At 40.5% G+C, this 20,964-nt stretch overlaps 1 protein-coding gene across 3 annotated transcripts in view; it reads left to right on the forward strand.

The window, feature by feature from the left end:
* LOC124253575 overlaps nt 1-20,964 on the forward strand; it is a 170,242-nt gene that overhangs the window by 38,241 nt on the left and 111,037 nt on the right. For 2 of the 3 annotated variants that reach the window (XM_046687374.1, XM_046687375.1), the window contains exon 2: nt 7,883-7,941. In XM_046687374.1, the coding sequence (XP_046543330.1) occupies nt 7,883-7,941 (59 nt within the window). Of the gene's footprint in view, nt 1-229; nt 235-7,506; nt 7,512-7,880; nt 7,942-20,964 lie in introns of those variants that run through there. The other variant, XM_046687376.1, reaches the window with a different exon arrangement.

Below are 20,964 nucleotides of genomic sequence, written 5' to 3' on the forward strand. Positions count from 1 at the left end.
AGATTAAGCGTCCCATTAGCATTGCTCATCAGTCAGTCTCCTCACTACAACGACGAGGATTTTATGAGAGCTTTTTCGGATTCGTATTTATCAGAAGATGTCAAGGATATTTTTGGCTCTCTACGTTCCAGTCCAAGCCCTTTGTGATCGATGACATCCCTTGTGGTGGTTGTTGAGCATTCTACCACCCCACAGGCTACTTCACAGCAGCAGTATCTTTGAGCTACACTTTCGGTGGTCAGTTGTCAAAGGATTCCTTGGAGCCTGGGCCATCTGTTTCTATGGATAGGAAGCAGCTGACTCCCGGCCCTGACAGCCAGGATCGCATCAGTCGAAGCCGTTCTAGATACCGTCATTCTTCCTCTAGCAGTGAAAGGAATTGGACAAGTTCGCCAAAATGATTGCTGGACCTTTGTGACATCCCTTCGACGAAACCAAAACATTCGTCATTTTGCCAGACCGCACCTCTCCAGTCTCCACCTCTCCAGTCCACCTTTCACCAAACCGGCAGCATTTGCGGAAACAGAATTCCATGACTCAGCATTCACCGAAACGGCATTATACGAAACAGCATTCACCGAAATGCCTTTCGCCAGATCGTACATCTCTTGGGGATTTGCCGAACTCTGTTGGCTCTCCTATTCATTCTTCTTTGATGAGGCAAAGTGGTTCACTGAACGGTTTGGATCAACCGCCTACAAATATTCAAATTCTTTAGTCGAAATAACCTGCTAGATTTCGTTCGCCCTCCAGACGCCACTATCCGAATCAGTCTTGTTCAGTGTAACACACTTTTTCGCCCACATCTATAAGATCCATTTTACAGCGAATCCCTACTGAATCTCTTACTACTTCCAACACGAAAGACTCCGATCCTACTGGTTCATCAGAGCCAACACTACTTGTGTCTGGGATGCCCCCCAAGAGACTTAACCCAATGCATTCACCTCATTGAACAATTGCCTCCCCACTTATTTCAGTCCAGTTCCAGATCCTCTAGCGTGGGCAGTGGATGCCATGTCTATCCCTTGGGACAATATAATCACGTATGCGTTCCAGACGTTCAAGATGTTACCAGAGGTTGTATCCAAGATAATTATTCACAGTTGCGTAGTCTACCTAGTGGCTCCTCTCTGGCCTGCGAGAACCTGGTTCCCCAGTCTTTTTCAGCTCCTCACGGATGTGCCTCTTTAACTGCTGGAATGGGACAATCTCCTGTATTGGCCGGGATCCACTCGTGTTCACGAGAATCTGTCTCTTCATGTGTGGAGGTTATCCGCAGAACGCTCAGACAGCAGGGATTTGATGAAAAAAATCTTCATTGGCAATCACACAAGCAATTAGACAATCTACAGCTTCCCTTTACAACATCAAGTGGAATCGATTTGTCCAGTGGAGAAGAGACAGAGGACACTTTGAATCTCCAGTGTCTATCAGACTTTCTCCTGCATCAGTAGGAACCAATTCATCTCTCCATAAATTGATCAGATCGTTTCAACTCAAGGATGTAACCAACCCGTCTATATTTCCAAACTGGAACTTATGCCTAGTTCTGCAGTGCCTCTAGTCTGTCTCACAGTCCCTGAACCACATTAATTTCCCAACTGCCAAGCCTTCTCTGCAGTGCTCAAGCCCTAAATAAAGCAAGTCTAGATTTCCTCAGGTTCAGGGTCTGTTAACATCTGCAAGAAAACTAACTCACTTTAGGGGTCGGATTACAAAGTAAACATATCTAACTACCATGGCTGGCTGGACCAACATCCTCACCAGTGGTCTGGAATCTTGCCTCACATTTTCATCTGTCAACTCTTAATTAACAAGCACATTGGGTGACATGAAGCTATAGTGGAGGCCTTGTGCACAGTTTCTGGTCTTGAAGAGACAAATCAAGCAAAATCTTAGTCTCTGAATCTCTGGTCTCCCTAGGGCTCCTTTTCAATATAAATGGGCTTGTTTGTTACTATCAAAATTATATATATTCAGAGACTAAGCCTTAGTCTAGAGTGCCTCCAGAGAGCTCCTTTCGAACCTATGCAATCCATGTCGTTAAAATTCTTATCATTTAAGACAGTTTTTCTACTAGCCCTTGCGACAGAAACCAGAGTTTCTGAAATTCATACAGTGGATTCTAAATTGGTAACTTTCGCTGAAGGCTATCATCTCATGACTTGCAGAACTTTACCAGAATTTGTGGCTAAGAATCAATCCTCTTCTTGTGGACCATTAGGGCCTAGAAGGTACAAGATTCCTGCCTTGCCTACCCCTTCCTCTAGATCGGACAGATCAAGATTGCTCCGTCCTATTCGTGCCTTGTGCTGGTACATTGAACGGACTCTGCCATTCAGGCGTAATAGTTGTCGGCTTTTCCTTCCCTGCAAGCAAAACATCGATTCGGAGATATCCAAAATACCATCTCATCTTGGCTCAGGAAAGCTATCATGTTAGCATATAGGGACTGTGATCAAAGGAATATAGACAATCAGTTTTCTCCGCATGAGATTAGAGCCCTGTCGTCTTGTCTGGCAGCTTGGAATTCGGCTTAGGTTGAGCAAGTGGTGCCTAGCTGTCAGTGGAAACTCCTTTACAAACGTTTACCTAAGAGATGTTGCTTCGTCTATGGAGGGCCTCCGCTCCTTTGGTCCTCTAGTGACGGCACAGCATCTCTCCTCTGCCTTACCTCCTTATGGGGAAAATGGGGAGAATCTTCCACAGGGATCAGAGCTGCACACATCCAGACTTGGGAGTACATGGGACTTGATCAATCAGCGAGGGAGATTCACAGTGGCACTACACGAAGATCTATGAACGGTGAGGGTTTAGATGAACCTCTCTACTAACTATGAGCACTAAGTTAGTGGGATTGGAATCCCTGCGATAGGTGATGGGACACTAGATCCATTATTAGGGCGTTTATGGGAGTTGTGTATTTACGCCTTTCTAAAAGCACGACATTACGATTACAGAGATTATGCAAAGACCGGAAGTGACGTCATTTAACCGGAAGTGACGTCATCAACCGGAAGTGGTGCCATAATACCGGAGGTGACATCAAGAAACCGGTGGTGATAGTTAAGTCCTCGATACGATACTAATTGACCGGATGTGACATCATGGAACCGGAAATGACGTCATTTGATTCAGGGAAGATGGATCAGAGATCTAGCAGAAGACTCTCCCGCACATTAACTTCCTGTCCTTAGTTGAAGACTAACAATTAACCATCCACGGGACCCTCCTTCCATATGTGGGATTCTGGCAAACATAATCCAGAGGGAACGTTTACGACATAATTAGGAACAATTACATGTATTGTTAGTAAACTTACCTCTGGATTATGGGATATAGGTCCCTCCCGTACCTCCCCGAGAAGTGTATGAGGAGAGTTGTTTTTTGTTAAAAAATTATGAGGGCTTGAGGAGAACAATGCTGTGACATCACAGCTAGGGGAGATAACTGCGTATTCTTTAGGTATACCACTAGGATAGCTATGACTATGAGAAATTTTATACTCTTTCATTTCTGTCCAGAGGTAAGTTTAACAATACATGTAATTGTTCCTTATTTTCTAATAACCTGTTGATGAGAGCTTTCATCATATAACTTCCTCTGGAAATTCCTCAGTCAAAGTTGAGTCAAAATCAGTCAAGAATCTTTGTCTTTTTCCTTTCCTAAAAGTTGCCTATAATAGTTGAGAGTCAGTGATTTAGGTATACTGCTTCTCAGTCAGTTTTCTTGGGAACCATTTGCATTAAAACTGTGAATGAAGACATGAGCAAGATATGATAAATTCCTCAGATTGCTCTTACTGCAACGGAAATGTTAACAAGTGTAGAAGTGAGCACAGCTCACATACCCCCGCTTCCCACTTTGGGACATGGAAATGACTGATATTGATATATATAATGTGACAAGGATCAGCAGCTCACAAGACTTTCTCTTTGACTCTACTAAACTTTATATACATGTTAGATAATAGTTTTGGCATGTACTGATTACGGTAATAATTTATGGAAACTAGATTTTTTTGTGTTTTCCGTGGAAACCTGACATACAATTTAACTTGACTGTCTCATGTTGCACACAATGAAGTGGACATAGATGAAGACTGCTATTTTTTAGCACATGGCATATCTGTGGGTCATGATTAACTTGTGTATTAAGTTTGGTGAACCTAGCATGTATAGTTTCGATGATATGCCGTGGTCAGGTAACCATCAAATACATTTTGCATGTACCTAGCATGTAAACTTTAAGAGATATGCTCCGGACAAAACCATCAAACACACTTGGCACTAAGTTATGTTTCCATGGAAACAGCAAAAAAACTAAATTCTGAAAAACCTTTGAAATAGCAAAAGGCACATCAACGGGTAATGATTAACATGTGTACCAAGTTTGATGAAGCTAGCATGTATAGTTTAGAAGATCAGCTCTGGACAAGATGACATCCTCATAGTCACAGCCTAAGTCATGTTTCCATGGAAACAGCAAAAAATACAATTCATATCTGGATCTACCCCCCAAATGGCACATCTAGGGATCATGCTTGATATGTGTACCAAGTTTGATGAAGCTAGCATGTATAGTTTGGAAGATCTGCTCCGGACAAGATGACATCCTCATAGTCACAGCCTAAGTCGTGTTTCCATGGAAACAGCAAAAAAAAACAAAATTCTGAAAAAACTTTAAAATAGCAAAAGGCACATCAATGGGTAATGATTAACATGTGTGTGAAGTTTGGTGAACCTAGCATGTAAACTTTAAGAGATATGCTCCGGACAAAGTTTCCGGACGGACGGACGGACGGACAGGGGTATAATAACTGTTATTGTTTTTAATATGTAATGTTTGAGGTTTTGAACATGTAAGTCTTAAAGAACCACTAAACTTTGTTTTTTGTCACTCTTTTAACCATTACATATGAAAGATTTGTGGTTAATCTTATGCGGAACACCAAATTTATTCTTTAAAAACTTGTGGTTAATTAATACCGAGCGATTAAAAGTGGCCAAAAAGTCGCCTGCTTCCCTCTCACCCGCCAACGAAACCACAGACAGGTTACGTAACTCTGTCGCCAGAGCACTGCAGTGACGTCATATGAGGAACGATTTTCAGTTAGTTGTATAGAAAGTGTGTAGTACGCTCATCATTTTGATGATTTCACCGACATGAACGGCATACATGCGAATCGTTGCTTTGTCGTCAATTGCTCCTAGGGGTCGGGTGATGGTGTCACCATGCACAGATTTCCACAGGATCCCGCGGTTAAGGTGCTAAATGGGTTATGTTTGTGCGGTGTGGCGGCGTTGTGGAAGCCTGAAGCGATATCTTACTTGTGTTCAGATCGCTTCACGGAAGTTAAAGAATCAAAACTACTTACTAGTTATAGTAAAATATGTATATGATTGATGACCATAAAGATTTTCCATATCACAACTTGTAACATAACGATTTCTTCCTCGGAGTGAGGTAGGTGGTCGGAGTAACAATAATATTGTAAGTAGTATTATATTGACACTCCACCTTGCTGCCAGGAGAGAAATTGTCATGTTATACGCTATGTCATGCAAAATCCTATTGGCTATCAATAAAATACATATTTTACTACCAGTAGAAAGTAGTTTTGATTTTGTAACTTTCGGTGAAAACAAACCTAAATAGCATTTATCCACAGACTGGCTGGATGTTCCCGACAGAGGCGCCATTTTGAAAATCGTAAAGTCTGTTAGAATTAATGAGATTATAGTTTGTGTTTTCATCAAGTTAGAAAATCAAAACTACTTTCTACTCAAGAGTTAAATATGTATTGGAATCATAACCAAAGGGTTTTGCATGACACAACTTATAACATAACGATTTCTTCCACGGAAGCGAGGTGGGGGTCGAAGTCACAATACTGCGCGATAAATTTTTGCTACATTCACATGGTTAATGTCCACTCACCAGTATGTAGATACTAGTCAATGTGCGCCTTTATAGTTGGTCTTATAATCCTAATTAGTTTATTATCATACTTTTATGCATTTTGAAACTAAATAAAAGCTGGACGATCTGCTGATACTTATAGTGAATTTATAACAGAACTGTAATATCTAGACATTTTATAGTTTGCCAATGTGAATCATAATTCGCACACACACCCTAGTGTATGTTGTCTGTCTCATTACACTTCACGGCCCGAAAACAATGATTCTGTTGAATGCTACGACAAATGATTAAAAACAAAATGCAAATATTAAAATTAAAACAGATTAAAGTTATAGGAACAATATCAGGCCATACCTTGTTTGAGGAATGTATCCATCAATATCCACAAACTGTTCCAAATGATGTGTCTTTTAACAGTTTAATATACTGAAAAAGTGATAAATCTTTTCAGGTATTGGTGTATAGTCTCATTGGTCACCCAAGATAGCACACCTGGCAACTAATTGCATAATGTCCGCCTTTCATTAAAACAGTAATTTAGTTAGCCAATAATGGGCAATCAATCAATGTATTGCCGGTTAATCCTTTGAAAGAAGGGCGTTGTTTTCATCGCGAGACACCGACACGCAGAGTGTATTCAGTATAGATTAGTAAATCTACATACATAAACACTACCTTTTGACAATTCCGCTGTGTAAGATAAAAGTAATTAATCAATCAGCGTGTTATCGGTTAATCCTTTGATCGATGTTCATAATGTTGAATATTTACTCCAGACACAAGAAATGCCAAATGGGAACCTTTGTCGGGTAATCTAAGTGTGTTACCACTAATTATACCTGTTATAAATTCATTAACTGACCATCAAGTGAATGATGACAAATAACATGTGTAGGTTTATACCACCTAACACGGGTTACAATAAGGGAGTATTAATTGCTGTATTGCATGTGAAAACTTATGGGCCGACACTGTTTTGAGAATACAAACAGATTTTTACATGACATGATTAAATATCGAGGTAAAAACACAGAAATGGGATCAATTTGGATCAGTCATTATACAAATAGGGCCTAACGACACCAATCAATTGTGACAGAAGCGTCTATGAAAACAAGTTGTAACTTCGAAACTAGGCAAAGCAGGAGACAAAATTAAATGACAGTAGATTGTGAGAACATATAGCTTTCATTTTCCACAACAATTGTCACGATTTCAGGTTTATACAAGCCTGTAAACAAGATAATTTACCCCCTAAAATGTAGATGAATTGTGCATCGGCCCTCAAAGCTATTCCTCATATGACGTCACAGGTCGCGCCGCTCTGATTGGTTGAAATTTCGTTCGCGGTTGAGAATTGTGCACCGTTGTCAAAAAGGTCGATTTAAGTCAATTAAAGGTCGAAATGAGTAGTTTTAATGACGGGGTTGCAGTTATAACGATGCCAGTTAGTGATTTATGTATTTTTACCCCCTAGGGTTTATGTGACCTTTAACAGACATAATGTATTGTCCAGTGCTCGCAAAAAAACCCAGCGTATTTGACACACAAATTATCTCATATATGCAGTGAATTTAGAAGCAGGCATCATTGTTGAGGCAATGCCTGGCACTTAGTTCAGATAATCTAAACTTTGATTTCTGTGCGATGACTGGGATGCCTGGTGTTTTTGACTGCTCGGTGCTGCTTAAGTACCTGACCTGCCTGACCTTGTTTTTTTTTTCGTTATTAAACAATCACAGTTGATGTCTTGATGAAAGTTCCAAACTGATGTTGACCCCCCCCAAAACATGTCCATGACACCAGGGAGTCATGATGACACCTAAATTTGTATGCCTAAGGTTAACACTGAATGTCATTACAACATTGTTTAGAAATATATTATGCAGTTTATCTCGAAAATGAAATAGTGTTGTTTTTTCATTAAGGTGATTTATCTTCTTTTTTCTTTCAGCTGTGTTTCAAAAATGCTGAAATATCTTTACTTGGCAAGTTTTGTGCAGATATGCTGTGGTAAGTATTGCTTTTTATTACCCACGTGGTTTCATAACAAAGTGTTATGACAAATATGTATCATAAGCCCTTCGAGTGATTTGATTGCCTAATACATGAACTTTGACATTACCGGTACTACTTTCATCTCTCATTCCATTCATGATTTTCATTCGGAAGTTTTCACACCTGAGAGCATGTAAAACGAGAACACTTCTATGAAATTAAATAAAATTTATTATTTTTCCTTGTCCTGGCTCATGCTATTTTTGCTTGTCTTCTTCTTCTTCTTGCGAACACAGTGGAACACTTGTATCTCCCAATTGAAGCTCCCTTCAATGTAAAATCACTAATTAGTACTCACCAAGAGTTGCCTCCCTCCTAGCCATTTGCCCGGGAACAGAGGCGCCACCTCTGCCCACATGTATCACTCTCTCCTTCTTCGCCCAGTGAGCAGGATGTGAGAGAGCCTGTGTCTCCCTACACTTTATATCCTTTGTTTATTCTTAGTTATTTACCTCTTATAGTCTTCTATAGAGGTGTAGCTAGTATCCTTTCAACATTATGCATTGATATTTATTCGTGTTTCTACTGTTTATTCACGGACGCCGTGCTTGTTCAGTAGATTGCGTTGATGAAAATCTGCACTATTTGCAATTTACGTTTTTCTGCTGCTGATCGCATTTAATATGCCCTAGTTGTACTTCGCCATGTTCTATTTGTTTCACGCTGCAATTATTGTTCCAAATTATCCAATTCTGCCTTTAATAAATATTTACTTTGTGTCTTGAGACGCGCAGCAGATAGGTCACGTAAGCAGAATTTAGCCATGGCTAATACACTGGAGCCCCTAGCCTGTCAACTGCTGTCGGACGACCCCCTCCCGTCTGGTGTTCCGCTAGAGTTACCCTCGGAGGAGAGGCGTGGGACGCAGTCCGCTATCTCCAAGAAGCGACCTGCATCCCCGGACATCCCGTCGTCGCAGCCAAAGACTAGGAGGGCTTCCATTTCGTCTCAACACAGACTCCGCACTCCCAGGGCTACATCCACGTCCAAGGGGAAATCAATGAAGTCCAGCAGAACCTTCTCAGCCGAGATTGTTCCCGTTGCAGAATTGGGCCTGTATAATGATCAACCGATCATCATACCTGATTTACTTCGGAAGAAGCGGCCAGTGTTGGCAGCTATAACATCAGCACAGATCAGCACGCAGTCTGAGGCACCTACACTGATGTCAGATAATCTTCCTGAGGGTCCCGTCACTACCAACATAGAGAAGGCAGCAACTACTTCAGCGCAGACCGTCCCAGACGACCTGATGCATCAGATAATGAAGTTGATGGAGGATCGCTACGGTCTAGAGAGGCATCCACCCCTGAGCCTATGCGAAGGCCCCAACATAAACATCACTTCAGAGGGACCCCCGGTCAGCGAAGCTACTACTACGAAGCCAGCGTCGAAAAAGCCACCTTCGCGAAGGTCGTCACAGCCCGCCTCCATGAAGGACCCTGATGTTCAGCATTCACGGAAGGCTTCACGAAGGACGACTAGATCATCTACCTCGGACTTTGATGACCAACATTTGAGAGGAAGTTCGCGAAGCAAGATCCTCTCATCCCAGGACTCAGACTCAGACTCTCAACCTTCACGAAGGTTAAGTCGTCACTCTCCAGGACCGGACTCAGATGAAGTTTCGCGAAGATCGTCGCGAAGGGAACCAGCTACTGGCTCCAAGTCATCTTCATCTAGAAGGTCATCAAGGGATTCACCGAGAGCTTCGCGAAGCTACCAGCGTTCACCAAGGAAATCTCCACGAAGGTCACCATATAGACGCTGCTCGTCAGTCCGTTCACCACGTCGTTCTCCTCGCCGGTCTCCATATCGATCGCCTCGTCGATCACCTCGTCGATCTACTTACAGATCACCACGTCGGTCATCTTACAAGTCCTCACGGAAAACCCCAGACAGGTCTCCATTGACGTCACCCGGCAGAGATGTAAATGGATACAGGACAACACCTCAGTCACCATCGGAGGAGCACCAACATCTTATCTGCGACCCGACTACAGAAGATGATGGTGGTATCATATTTTCCGACGCAGAAATATGATACTGGATGGTGAATAACCTGGACCTATCCTCTCCGTCCAAGAACGAGAACTCGGCCCACACATATCTTATGAAGGAAGATGATGCAGATACAATCACCTTACCTCCGATTGACCCGATAGCAGCGGTACCATATAGTCTGGATACAACCTTTTATAAAGCCACGAAAACCCAGACACCGCAGGCCATAACATGGACCCTTTTCACAAGGCACAAGATATCGATGATAACTACAAGATAATCAGCGATGCCAAGTCCAAGACTTACAAAATAGACGACCGCAAGCTAGTCCAGATGGAAACCATGTCAAGGAGGATGTTCTTTGGTCTGAACAGATCAAGAACGATGAACAAAACTCTCCTCACTAAATTCAGAGATTCTACATCAGAAGACGACAGGAGGATTTACTCGGCCCTCCTCATGCAGAAGAAGGACCAGCAGTTCCTAACAGATCACCTGACAGCAGTATCCGCAGCAATAACTATGGCTCGTCGTCAAGGTCTCCTCGCCTCCTGTAATTGGGGTGATCAGTTCACTGCGTCACTCTACACAGCCCCGTGGTCATCACCGTCAATCTTTGATGGAGGTATAGACAAAGTCTCTAAGGAAGTCTCTAAAGTCTCCTCATGATAAAGTCGATGGATACGCTAGCCAGCGTCATCAGGCAAACTTCGCAGAGATACTCAGGGAAATCGAAGTTCTCCGGTCTACAGAAAGCACGGGACAGGAAGATGGCAAGTGTAAGAGGAGCAAAAGAGTCTTTTCGCCGCCCATACAGCAATTACAGGGGAGGATCTGGAACAGGCAGGGCACCCAGAGGCTCCCGCAACTATAAACGATGAAGGACAGGTTCGGAACGACTGGAGTCTTCCACCCCCAGCTGTTCCAGTACAACCATCACAAGTGGGTGGACGCCTTCAACTGCACTGGGAAAACTGGGGATTCCTAGAGGATCCATATGTCTCCAACATCCTACAACACGGATATCGAATCCAACTACAGGCCGCGCCTCCGGCTGGCAGTCATCCCTCGAGGTTCGAGACTTCCAGGCACTACAACTACCAAAGTTAAGAGAAGCTGTATCAATGCTCCTAACCAAGCAGGCCATAGAAGTACTGGACCAAGTAAACATCGAACCAGGCTTTTACTCCCCAGTTTTCCTAGTGCCCAAGAAAAATTCCAAGGAGAAGTTTCGTCTCATCTACAATATGAGCACGTTCAACAGAGACTATCTACGCAAACCGCCAGCGTTTCGCATGATAGATCTACCTAAACTACGGCACCTAATTCGTCTCTTGGACTACATGGCCAGTATAGATCTGCAAGACGCATATCTACACATCCCGATACATCCCGAGTCCAGGAAATACCTACGGTTTACACTAGACGGGCTGCATTACCAATGGAAAGTACTACCTTTTGGAATCTCATCGGCCCCCTGGTTGTTCACAAGATTAACGAAACCTATCGTCTCTTACCTACATCGTCTAGGACTACGCAGTGCGTTCTACCTCGAAGACGGGATACAAGTGGATCCAGATCCACAGCGTCTCAAACTACATTTAAACTTCATCATCAAGCTACTAACACAGCTAGGATGGTTAGTAAATCTACTCAAGTCGGACCTAGAACCAACGAAGATCTGCAATTTCTAGGCTTTCGATTTCTCACGGCACAGAATCGTATCGTCGTACCGGAGGACCGATGGATCAAGATCCAACAGACAATCCCTCAAGCCTTACTTTCTCCGCTACCACTACGACAATGGCAGAGTCTGTTGGGTCTACTCACGTCAGCCCAAGACATGACAGTCAGAGGCAGACTACAGTTACTTCCGTTACAGGACCTCATCAACGCTCATCTCGACGACCCTCAACCATTCAGTCTACCGAAACACGTCAAACCTCACCTACTATGTTGGACCAAGAGATCAAATGTTTGCAAAGGCATCTATTTAATAGAGCCGGAATTAAAAACACATCTCTATGTAGACGCGCCCTATTGGCCAGCGAGAACGTGGTTTCCAACTCTTATTCAAGAAATCGGACAACCAATACTACAACTTCCAAAGCACTCGAATCTACTAATATAGGCGCACGGAAAGCCAGAAGCATTCCAACTTCACGTATGGACTGTATTAAGTCCTATGGACTCTCTAAACAAGAGAGGTTATTCAGCCAGAGCGGCGAAAGCAGTCACGCTTGCTTTACGCAACTCCACGCGCAACTTGTACGACGACAAGTGGCACAGCTATGAAACATACGCTGCAAAAGAGGGATTTACAGCTAGAAATGCTACACATCCACAAGTGGCTGACTACTTATGTTACCTACGACAGACTAAACGTCTAAAAGGCTCAACATTATCAACATATCTTGCAGCTTTAAGCTCCATGATAACTATGAGAACAGGTGTCAAGCTAACGAAAACTCCAGAGTTACTGGCCTTACTACGTTCATTCCAATTGGAGGATCAGAAACAGAGATTTCGCGCTCCAGCATGGGGATCTAAATGTTGTGCTCCAACACCTCACAAGTGAGGCATATGAACCACTGGGATCAACATCATTCGAATTTCTAACACAGAAAACATTGTTCGTGTTATCCCTAGCAACAGCAGCCAGGATGTCAGAAATTCACGCACTAGATTACGAGAAAACACGGTTTGATGACAATCAAAACATCGTGCATATGGGACTACGCTGGGATTTCATCGCCAAGAACCAGTTGCCAGGTCAACCAGACAGATTATTCCACGTCCTGGCTCTCTCATCAATTCTCGGACCTCATGATACGCTGGATCTATCATTATGCCCAGTCAGAGCACTCAAAATATATCTACGACGATCCAAACCGAGGCGACGAAAACTCAAGCGGTTATTCATCCCTCTATCGACAGCTACACAGACTGAAGTCTCACGTACAACTATCTCAATATGGATCAGAACTGTCATACTCCGCGCCTAGAAGGCTGCAGGACTTGACCCTCAAAGAGCATCTAATCCACATGAAATTAGAGCACTGGCTTCAACACTCCCTCTACACGGCAATTGCTCTTTGAATACCATCATGGAGGGCTGCTTTTGGAGATCCGATATGGTGTTTGCCAACCACTATCTGAGAGATATCACCACCGAGGACGTCTCAGATATTCACCATTTCGGTCCCTTGGTCCTCGCACAGCAGTTGACAGTCCCTCGGAGAAAATAAGTCAATCTTACGAGATTTTTACTGCTTATTTCATAACAGTACTATATAGCTAATAACTCCACGAAGTTTATGCTATCATATATTTTAGCTTAAGTCCAATTGTAGTCTTAAGCTCATTACTATGGATGTTTTATCATAACAGTATCATCTAGCTAATAACTCTATGAAGTTCTATTATAATTATCAAGCTTAAGTCTATGTTAGTCTTAAGCCCAGTACTGACGTTGTACATACTTTGGGTAACTTCTCCATTGGGAGTAGTTTAATTATGTTTATCATAATATCTATTATATTGTAGTAACCCATATATGGCAGCTGGTAAACTTAGCAGCAGGAATTTATCAATTCAGTGCCATTATGAAGTTCCCATAGGGGTTATTACAGTTATTAAATCACTAATTATCTAAATCCAAAGTATTCTGTTCTCACACCTCCATATCCGTAGGATTCTACAAGCAAAAATAGCATGAGTCAGGATAAGGAAAAATATGTAATTTTCTGAATAAAATTGATATTTTATACTTATCCTGACTCATGAGGTAAGCACTCCCCTCCTCCCCACATAACACTTTGGATTTCCCTGAAAATTCAAGTGTTGGGCTCGATATATAAGGAGAGAGTGATATATGTGGACATAGGTGGCGCCTCCGTTCCCGCGCAAATGGCTAGGAGGGAGGCAACTCTTGGTGAGTACTAATTAGTGATTTTACATTGAAGGGGAGCTTCAATTGGGAGATACAAGTGTTCCACTGTGTTCGCAAGAAGAAGAAGACAAGCAAAAATAGCATGAGTCAGGATAAGTATAAAATATCAATTTTATTCAGAAAATTACATTTTTAGTGAGGTTACAAGCATAGGTTTTCAATCCTTTAATAGCTCAAGTTTCTGTTCATAAACAACGAAAATAAAACAATCTAAATAAGTAAACAAATACGTCTACTAGGTCTATCGTGAGTCTAAACAAATATGGCGTCGCCCATAAAAGTTTGGTTGGAAGAGTTGTGAATATTATCAAGCCTTTAAATACTTTTAAGGCCCGTTGTTGCGTTGTGCAGGGGGAACTTATCACATCACTGGAGTTATACACATCTGTCTGCCATTTCCAAGCTGACCTACATATCAAGATTGAGCATATTTGCCTATTCGACTGTTCTCATTGTTAACAACCTTCGATCAGTATATTTGCTCTCACTGTAAATGTCAAGACTCTGGTGAATTAATATTTTATATTTGTGACCCAATATGTTAGATTTGTGACTCAATTGCATTGGACTAGAAATCTGTATTGTTATTCATTGTAGCTTGCTCATTATTTGCTCAATATATTATTGAATATATTAGACTTGTCTGTGTTCTATTTTGCTGGTTCAAAAGGGACTCTTAAACCTTTTGTCACAGCAATTTATTAACCTAACAAAATTGGGGGCTCGTCCGGGAAAGAATTCATTTGACATTTGAGACCTAGTGTGAAATATATTTCAAATTTCTGCAATCTTGCAACAAAGTAATTGTGAAACCAACAAAATGGTGTTTGAACTTGAGAAGTTTCTTGTTCGTGAGCGTTACGTCAAAGCTAAAAGAGACCATTCCTTAATAAACCTGTAGGTTCCACAAACGCAGGACGTTGTTCCACTTCTTTATTCAGGCCCATTACAGTTACAACTCATATTTACAATGCAAACCCTTTAAATTACGCTGTAATACGGTTGAAAACCGTGTAGCCCTATGCCTGAACGTTAGCAAGGTTTCTGCTTCGGCCGACCTCTCTCTCACCACTGCCCGTGGCTCGCATCGCCTCAACTCGTTGTCACATGACCCCCTGTCACATGACCCATACTCTTGTTTTTAATTATAGCTTACTGCTGTCAGTGTCAAACAGATGCTATAACTGTCACTTACACTCCGGCCCCTAATTAATAACAACCTGTGACTAATTACATCAAAATATATAAGTGCCCTCGTGTAAACAAAGGAAATATCATTCTTATTCACTTTTGAAATACTGATAACACTGTTAACACAGATTAAAGTTAAATTCATCACCTTAAATGTACATTCAAATTAATACTGAATCTTTCAGCACAAGAAATACTTTAAATCATAATTCAATATTGTAGCTTTACTATATCTTCACACCTTAAGTCTCACAATCAGTGAAATAACTTACTTTCACTGTTACATCACCATTGCATCATAATCTGGCAAAATACAATTAACATAGCTTCTCTTTTAATAATAAACTCAAAGAGTCAAACACACTATAAATTACATGTTTCAATCCTGAAACATAATCACAAATAAACTGAAATGTCATTTATGCATGATTGTCACTTGTTTGTCAGTAATGTATATGACTGGGTACATCACTGGAATGTCACATTTTATGCCTGGTACATCACTGGAATGTCACATATTATGTCCGGTACATCACTGGAATGTCACATTTTATGTCCGGTACATCACTGGAATGTCACATATTATGTCCGGTACATCACTGGAATGTCACATTTTATGCCCGGTACATCACTGGAATGTTATTTGTACATTCTGTACATCACTGCAGTATGAACTTCATACTGGCTTAACAGTCTCTGTAAATTAATCTTCAGAATTAGAATTAGACAAAGAAACATTAATCATAATATTACTGCTCATTTTCTAGCAGTAAACACAACTTGTTGACTGGTCTCTCAAGAGTGCTTACTCTTGACTTCACTTGTACTTGACGCACAGGACCTTGTCTATCAGGATACACATTCACTATGCGCCCCATAGGCCAGGAGCATCTTGGTGACAAACTGTCCACAATCAACACGACATCCCCTACCTGGAGATTTCGTCTTGGTTCCAACCATTTTTGACGCTCTTGACATAACGGTAGGTATTCTCGCACCCAACGCTTCCAGAATAAGACATGTATTGAATTTGGCGCCATCTTCTCTTGACATACAAATCTTCTTTTCGAAACACACCAGGTGATAGACTGGTAGATTCCTTGAGTAGAAGTAGATGATTTGGAGTTAGTGGTGTCAAATCATTGGGGTCACTAGAGATTTTGGAAATAGGTCTACTATTGACAATAGCCTCAATTTCACAGAAAACAGTCTGCAATCCTTCATCATCCAAAATCTGTTCTTTGACAAGTCCAGAAAGTACTTTCCTAACAGTTCTTATTTGCCTTTCCCAAATACCTCCAAAATGTGAAGCTGCGGGGGGATTAAATATCCAATCCACATTCTTCTGCAACAAGGATTCATGAATTTTTGACTGATTCCAACTTTCAATATGCTCTATCAGTTCCCTTTCAATTCCAACAAGATTTGTCCCATTGTCAGACCGGATTGACTTAACCTGACCTCCTCTCGCGATGAATCTGCGTAATGCTCATATACAAGAATCCGTGTCTAAAGAATATGCGACTTCAAGATGTATGGCTCATATTGTCAAACACGTAAAGAGAACACCATACCTTTTGACCTGATTACGAGCTCGCTTGACCATGATAGGTCCAAAATAGTCAATTCCCACATAAGTGAAAGGTGGTTCAGCATGAACTAACCTGTCGCTTGGCAGGTCTGACATTTTCTGTTCACAAGGCTTCGACTGTTGTCGTCTGCACACAACACACTTGTTTAGCATGCTGCGAACTGCGGAGTTACCTTTCAATATCCAATACTTGTCTGCAAGTCTTGAAAGGATATGATTTCTTCCCATATGGCCAGCAATTTCATGAATGTACTGAATGAGTAGATTTGTAACATGACATTTCTTTGGCAAAATAATGGGATATTTCGACAAGTCATTCAAATTTGCTTTTCCGATATGGCCTCCCACACGTAGAACATCATCTTCGATGAATGGATTAAGCCGATAGATTGGACTTTTCTTCTTGATTTTGGCTGTTGATTTCTTGTTCAGTTGACTTTTCAAAATATCAATTTCTTCTGAAAAGGCTTGTCTTTGAACATGCTTCAAAATGGTTATTTCAGCATTTTCCATTTCTGATACAGTTAATGGAGAGTTTTCTTTTCCAGAAAATGTTTGCATTGATCTCAAACTGTACTTACATGCTGTTTTGTCGGTTTGTTTACCTCTTTCACGAAATATTTTCTTCAGTCGCAGCAGCCACGCGACAGCTCTTTTCAATCGGAACCAATCCGAATAGTAGGCGAACAGCTTGTTGATAGGCTCTGATGCATCATTTGCTGAAACCTTGCTTAAGCAAACTTTCTTCACTTCTGGGTCACCTTCGGTAACTTCTGGAATGTTTGTGTAAGACTTGGGTAATTGCGGTGGTTGGGTAACAATTACGTCTCACGGGAAAAGGGATGGGCAAGTGTGTCTATTGCGCGAAGTGCTCCAGCCAAAGATGACACAACACAAAAAGACAGTAATAATGTGTATTAAAATAAAAGGTCTTGGTTACAGAGTTGCAAATTCCGACTGCACAGTCCAGGTGAAACCTAAAAAACAAGTTGGCTTGTTGTCATCTCGACAGTGCAGGCAGAAAGAGCCATTGTACAGATACAATAATGAAAATAAATAATAATCCGACTGATATATAGGATGTGACGACAATACTTATTAGGGGAAACAATATTATTAGAGAATATATAAACACAATATTGGAACAAAAGTATATATGCATATATGAGCACACAACCCCAAAGAGTATTTACATAAATAACTTTAATTATAAAACCCAAAAGAATCGTCACACCCCTCCTATCAGAGGATTTACATGGGGCCCCACCTGAGGTGAGGTGAAAGTCACAATAACTTTAATGGCCAATGGGAAGTATACAAATACATATATATATACACAAAGTGGGGCAATATCTATACCCAACACATTTGGAATATATGAAAACCGGTTTGATTGATATAAACAATAGCACGACAGGACACCTGGCCTGTACGACACATGTGGCTAAAGGAAAAGGGTATGACTGCCTGTTGGATGATCATACTAGTCAATATGAGGCTAGCTCCAACAGAATGTCAATACACCCAGTAGGTACACCACTTGGGGCTACTCAGAATGAACACCAAATTATAGTAAGTAAATTGATAATATGTAATAAACGGATATTACATGATTTATATTACTACAATATGTAGGTATATTAATGGCCATATAATATAATACATTATATTATTATTGAATAAACTGTGACTTCACTTTCACATCAAGTGGGGAAACATACTAAAATATGATTGATATAGTTGCATGGTACCGGTAGTCAATGCTATGTTAAGATAACCATGAAGCAGACGACGGACCCTAGTTTTGTTTACATCCGGTGCAGCCATTTTGTAATGGAGCCGGATGGGAGCCGAAGAATGCCGAGGAGAGCCGAAGACAGCCAAGGCTGTGTGATGCTCAGTGGAGAGGTCAGCACTGGTCAGTGAGCATGACCGCCACTAATTGGTTCCAGCTGATACCGTGATACTCTAGCTTAGTTGTTTTGGAAAATTGTTCACTAAAATATTAAACAACCGCCTTTCGGATTTCTTGGATACTAATAATGTTTTAACACCTGCCCAAGCCGGGTTTAGAAAATCATTCTCCACTGTTGACAATGTATTTATAATTTATAATCTGATGCAAATTTTGAAAGATAGGAAACAAAAACTCTATTGTGCCTTTATAGATTTTACAAAAGCTTTCGATACGGTTTGGCGAGTGGGATTGTGGAAAAAAATGCAAACGATTGGTATAGGGGGCAAATTCCTGAATCTTGTCAAATCAATGTATAATAATATCAAATCACTTGTACAATGTAATAATGGCGTATCAAACTACTTCTCATGTAACAACTTAAGTCAGACAAAGGGGAAAATCTGTCACCTTTACTATTCTCCATTTTCATAAATGATATTGAAACTCATTTACTTACTTCAGACTGTAATGGTGTAAATCTAAACTATATTGAAGACGAAGATTTGGTGCTATTTGTAAAGTTGTTAATTTTATTATATGCAGATGATACAATATTATTTGATGAATCGTCAAAGGGACTACAAGATGCTTTGGACTCATTTAAGGACTATTGTGATTCATGGAAGCTAAAAGTGAATATAAGCAAAACTAAAATAGTAATATTCGGGGGCAGGACCATCAAAAAGCACAAAACATAGATTTCATTTGGATGGGAAATTACTTGAAATAGTTGATAGTTATACCTACCTCGGTATAGCGCTCCACAGAAATAGAAAACTCGTGATCAAGTATTAAAACTGTAAGCAATAGTGCCTCAAAAGCAATGTATAGTTTAGTGAAAAAGCTAGAAAATTAGACTTGCCTTTAGACTGTTTATTGTTAGCATTTGACTTAATGGTAGTACCTATCATGACCTATGGTGCAGAAGTCTGGTCTTTGAAAACCTTGAAATTTTGGAGAAAATTCATTTAAAATTCTTAAGACTCATTACAGGATTAAGAAATTCAACCCTCGTTTCATGCTGTATGGGGAACTAGGGAGATTCCCAATTAGAATCATGATTTATAAGCGTTTATTAAACTTTTGGCACAAGTTAACTTACCAAGAAGATGTTTTAAGCTTACGAACTTAATTTACAGGTATTTATCACTTAAAAGATCAATAGATAAAAACATAATCCCTGGCTCTCACACGTTAAAATATATTAGACAATACTGGACTCTCGTTTGTTTTGATAATCCCTCAATTTGTACTACCCAGTGGCTGGTCTCAAAAGCTGAACATATTCTTAAAGATCAATTTATCCAAAACTGGCACAATGACATAATTTCTAGTCCTAAGGGTATACACTATCAGCACCTAAAGCCATTTCCCAATTTTGATGTATATCTCCTCCTTCCAAAAACGCATTTCTTTGCCATTATTGAGATTTAGAACATGTAACCATAGTTTACCTATTGAGACAGGCCGCTGGAAAAATATTCAAAGGACGAGAGAAGCGTGTCAACTATGTACTTCTAAAAGCATCGCAGATGAATACCACTATATTTTTCATTGCAAAGCATTAGATACTTTGAGGAAAGAATATTTACCCTCCCACTTGACCTCTTTTCCCAATGAAACAAAGTTCACGAAAATATTATCTGTAAAAACATCTCGAGACATAGTAAATCTATCAAAATATATCCTACATCTATCATCTCTTGTCAGAAAAAAATGTTGTTAACTGCCATCTTGAATTTGAATTTGTATTTGTATATATGTTTACAATATATGCTCTTGTACCACCAAGGTGGTTTATGAGAATAAAGAAATTGAATTGAAATTGAAATTGAATCTAACTGAGCACATGGTTTGGAAACCGGGACAGTGATACAGCCACTTTTTAAATTTAGATTAAAATGGCAAAAGAGTTCTGTTGTTAACAGCAACAAGTTGTAAATAAATGCAATTTTGAATTTAGCAATGAGCTAGAGACAATTTTGACTGGCAGGTCAAGTAAGCAAATTAATGCTAAACACACAAAGTACTTTACTAAAATGAATTTTTAGATGAAAATATATTACAATGAGTACATGTCATTTATTCTTGCCATCGAGTGCGTTTGGACAGTCACAGATGAGTGACCTTTAAGCCAGTTTGGCACAGCAAGAATAATTGATGACAGTGACCCAACAATTGTTTTAATTGTGATTTATCAAATTAAATAATGCATTAATTTAAAAGCCGCAGATAATTACTTATCCTGCTAACAACATAACTATGCATTGGAATTTAATACAG

Source organism: Haliotis rubra, unplaced genomic scaffold (assembly GCF_003918875.1).
Source record: "Haliotis rubra isolate DU_JTF1 unplaced genomic scaffold, ASM391887v1 Scf545, whole genome shotgun sequence".
In the NCBI taxonomy this organism is placed as follows: Eukaryota; Metazoa; Mollusca; class Gastropoda; order Lepetellida; family Haliotidae; genus Haliotis; species Haliotis rubra.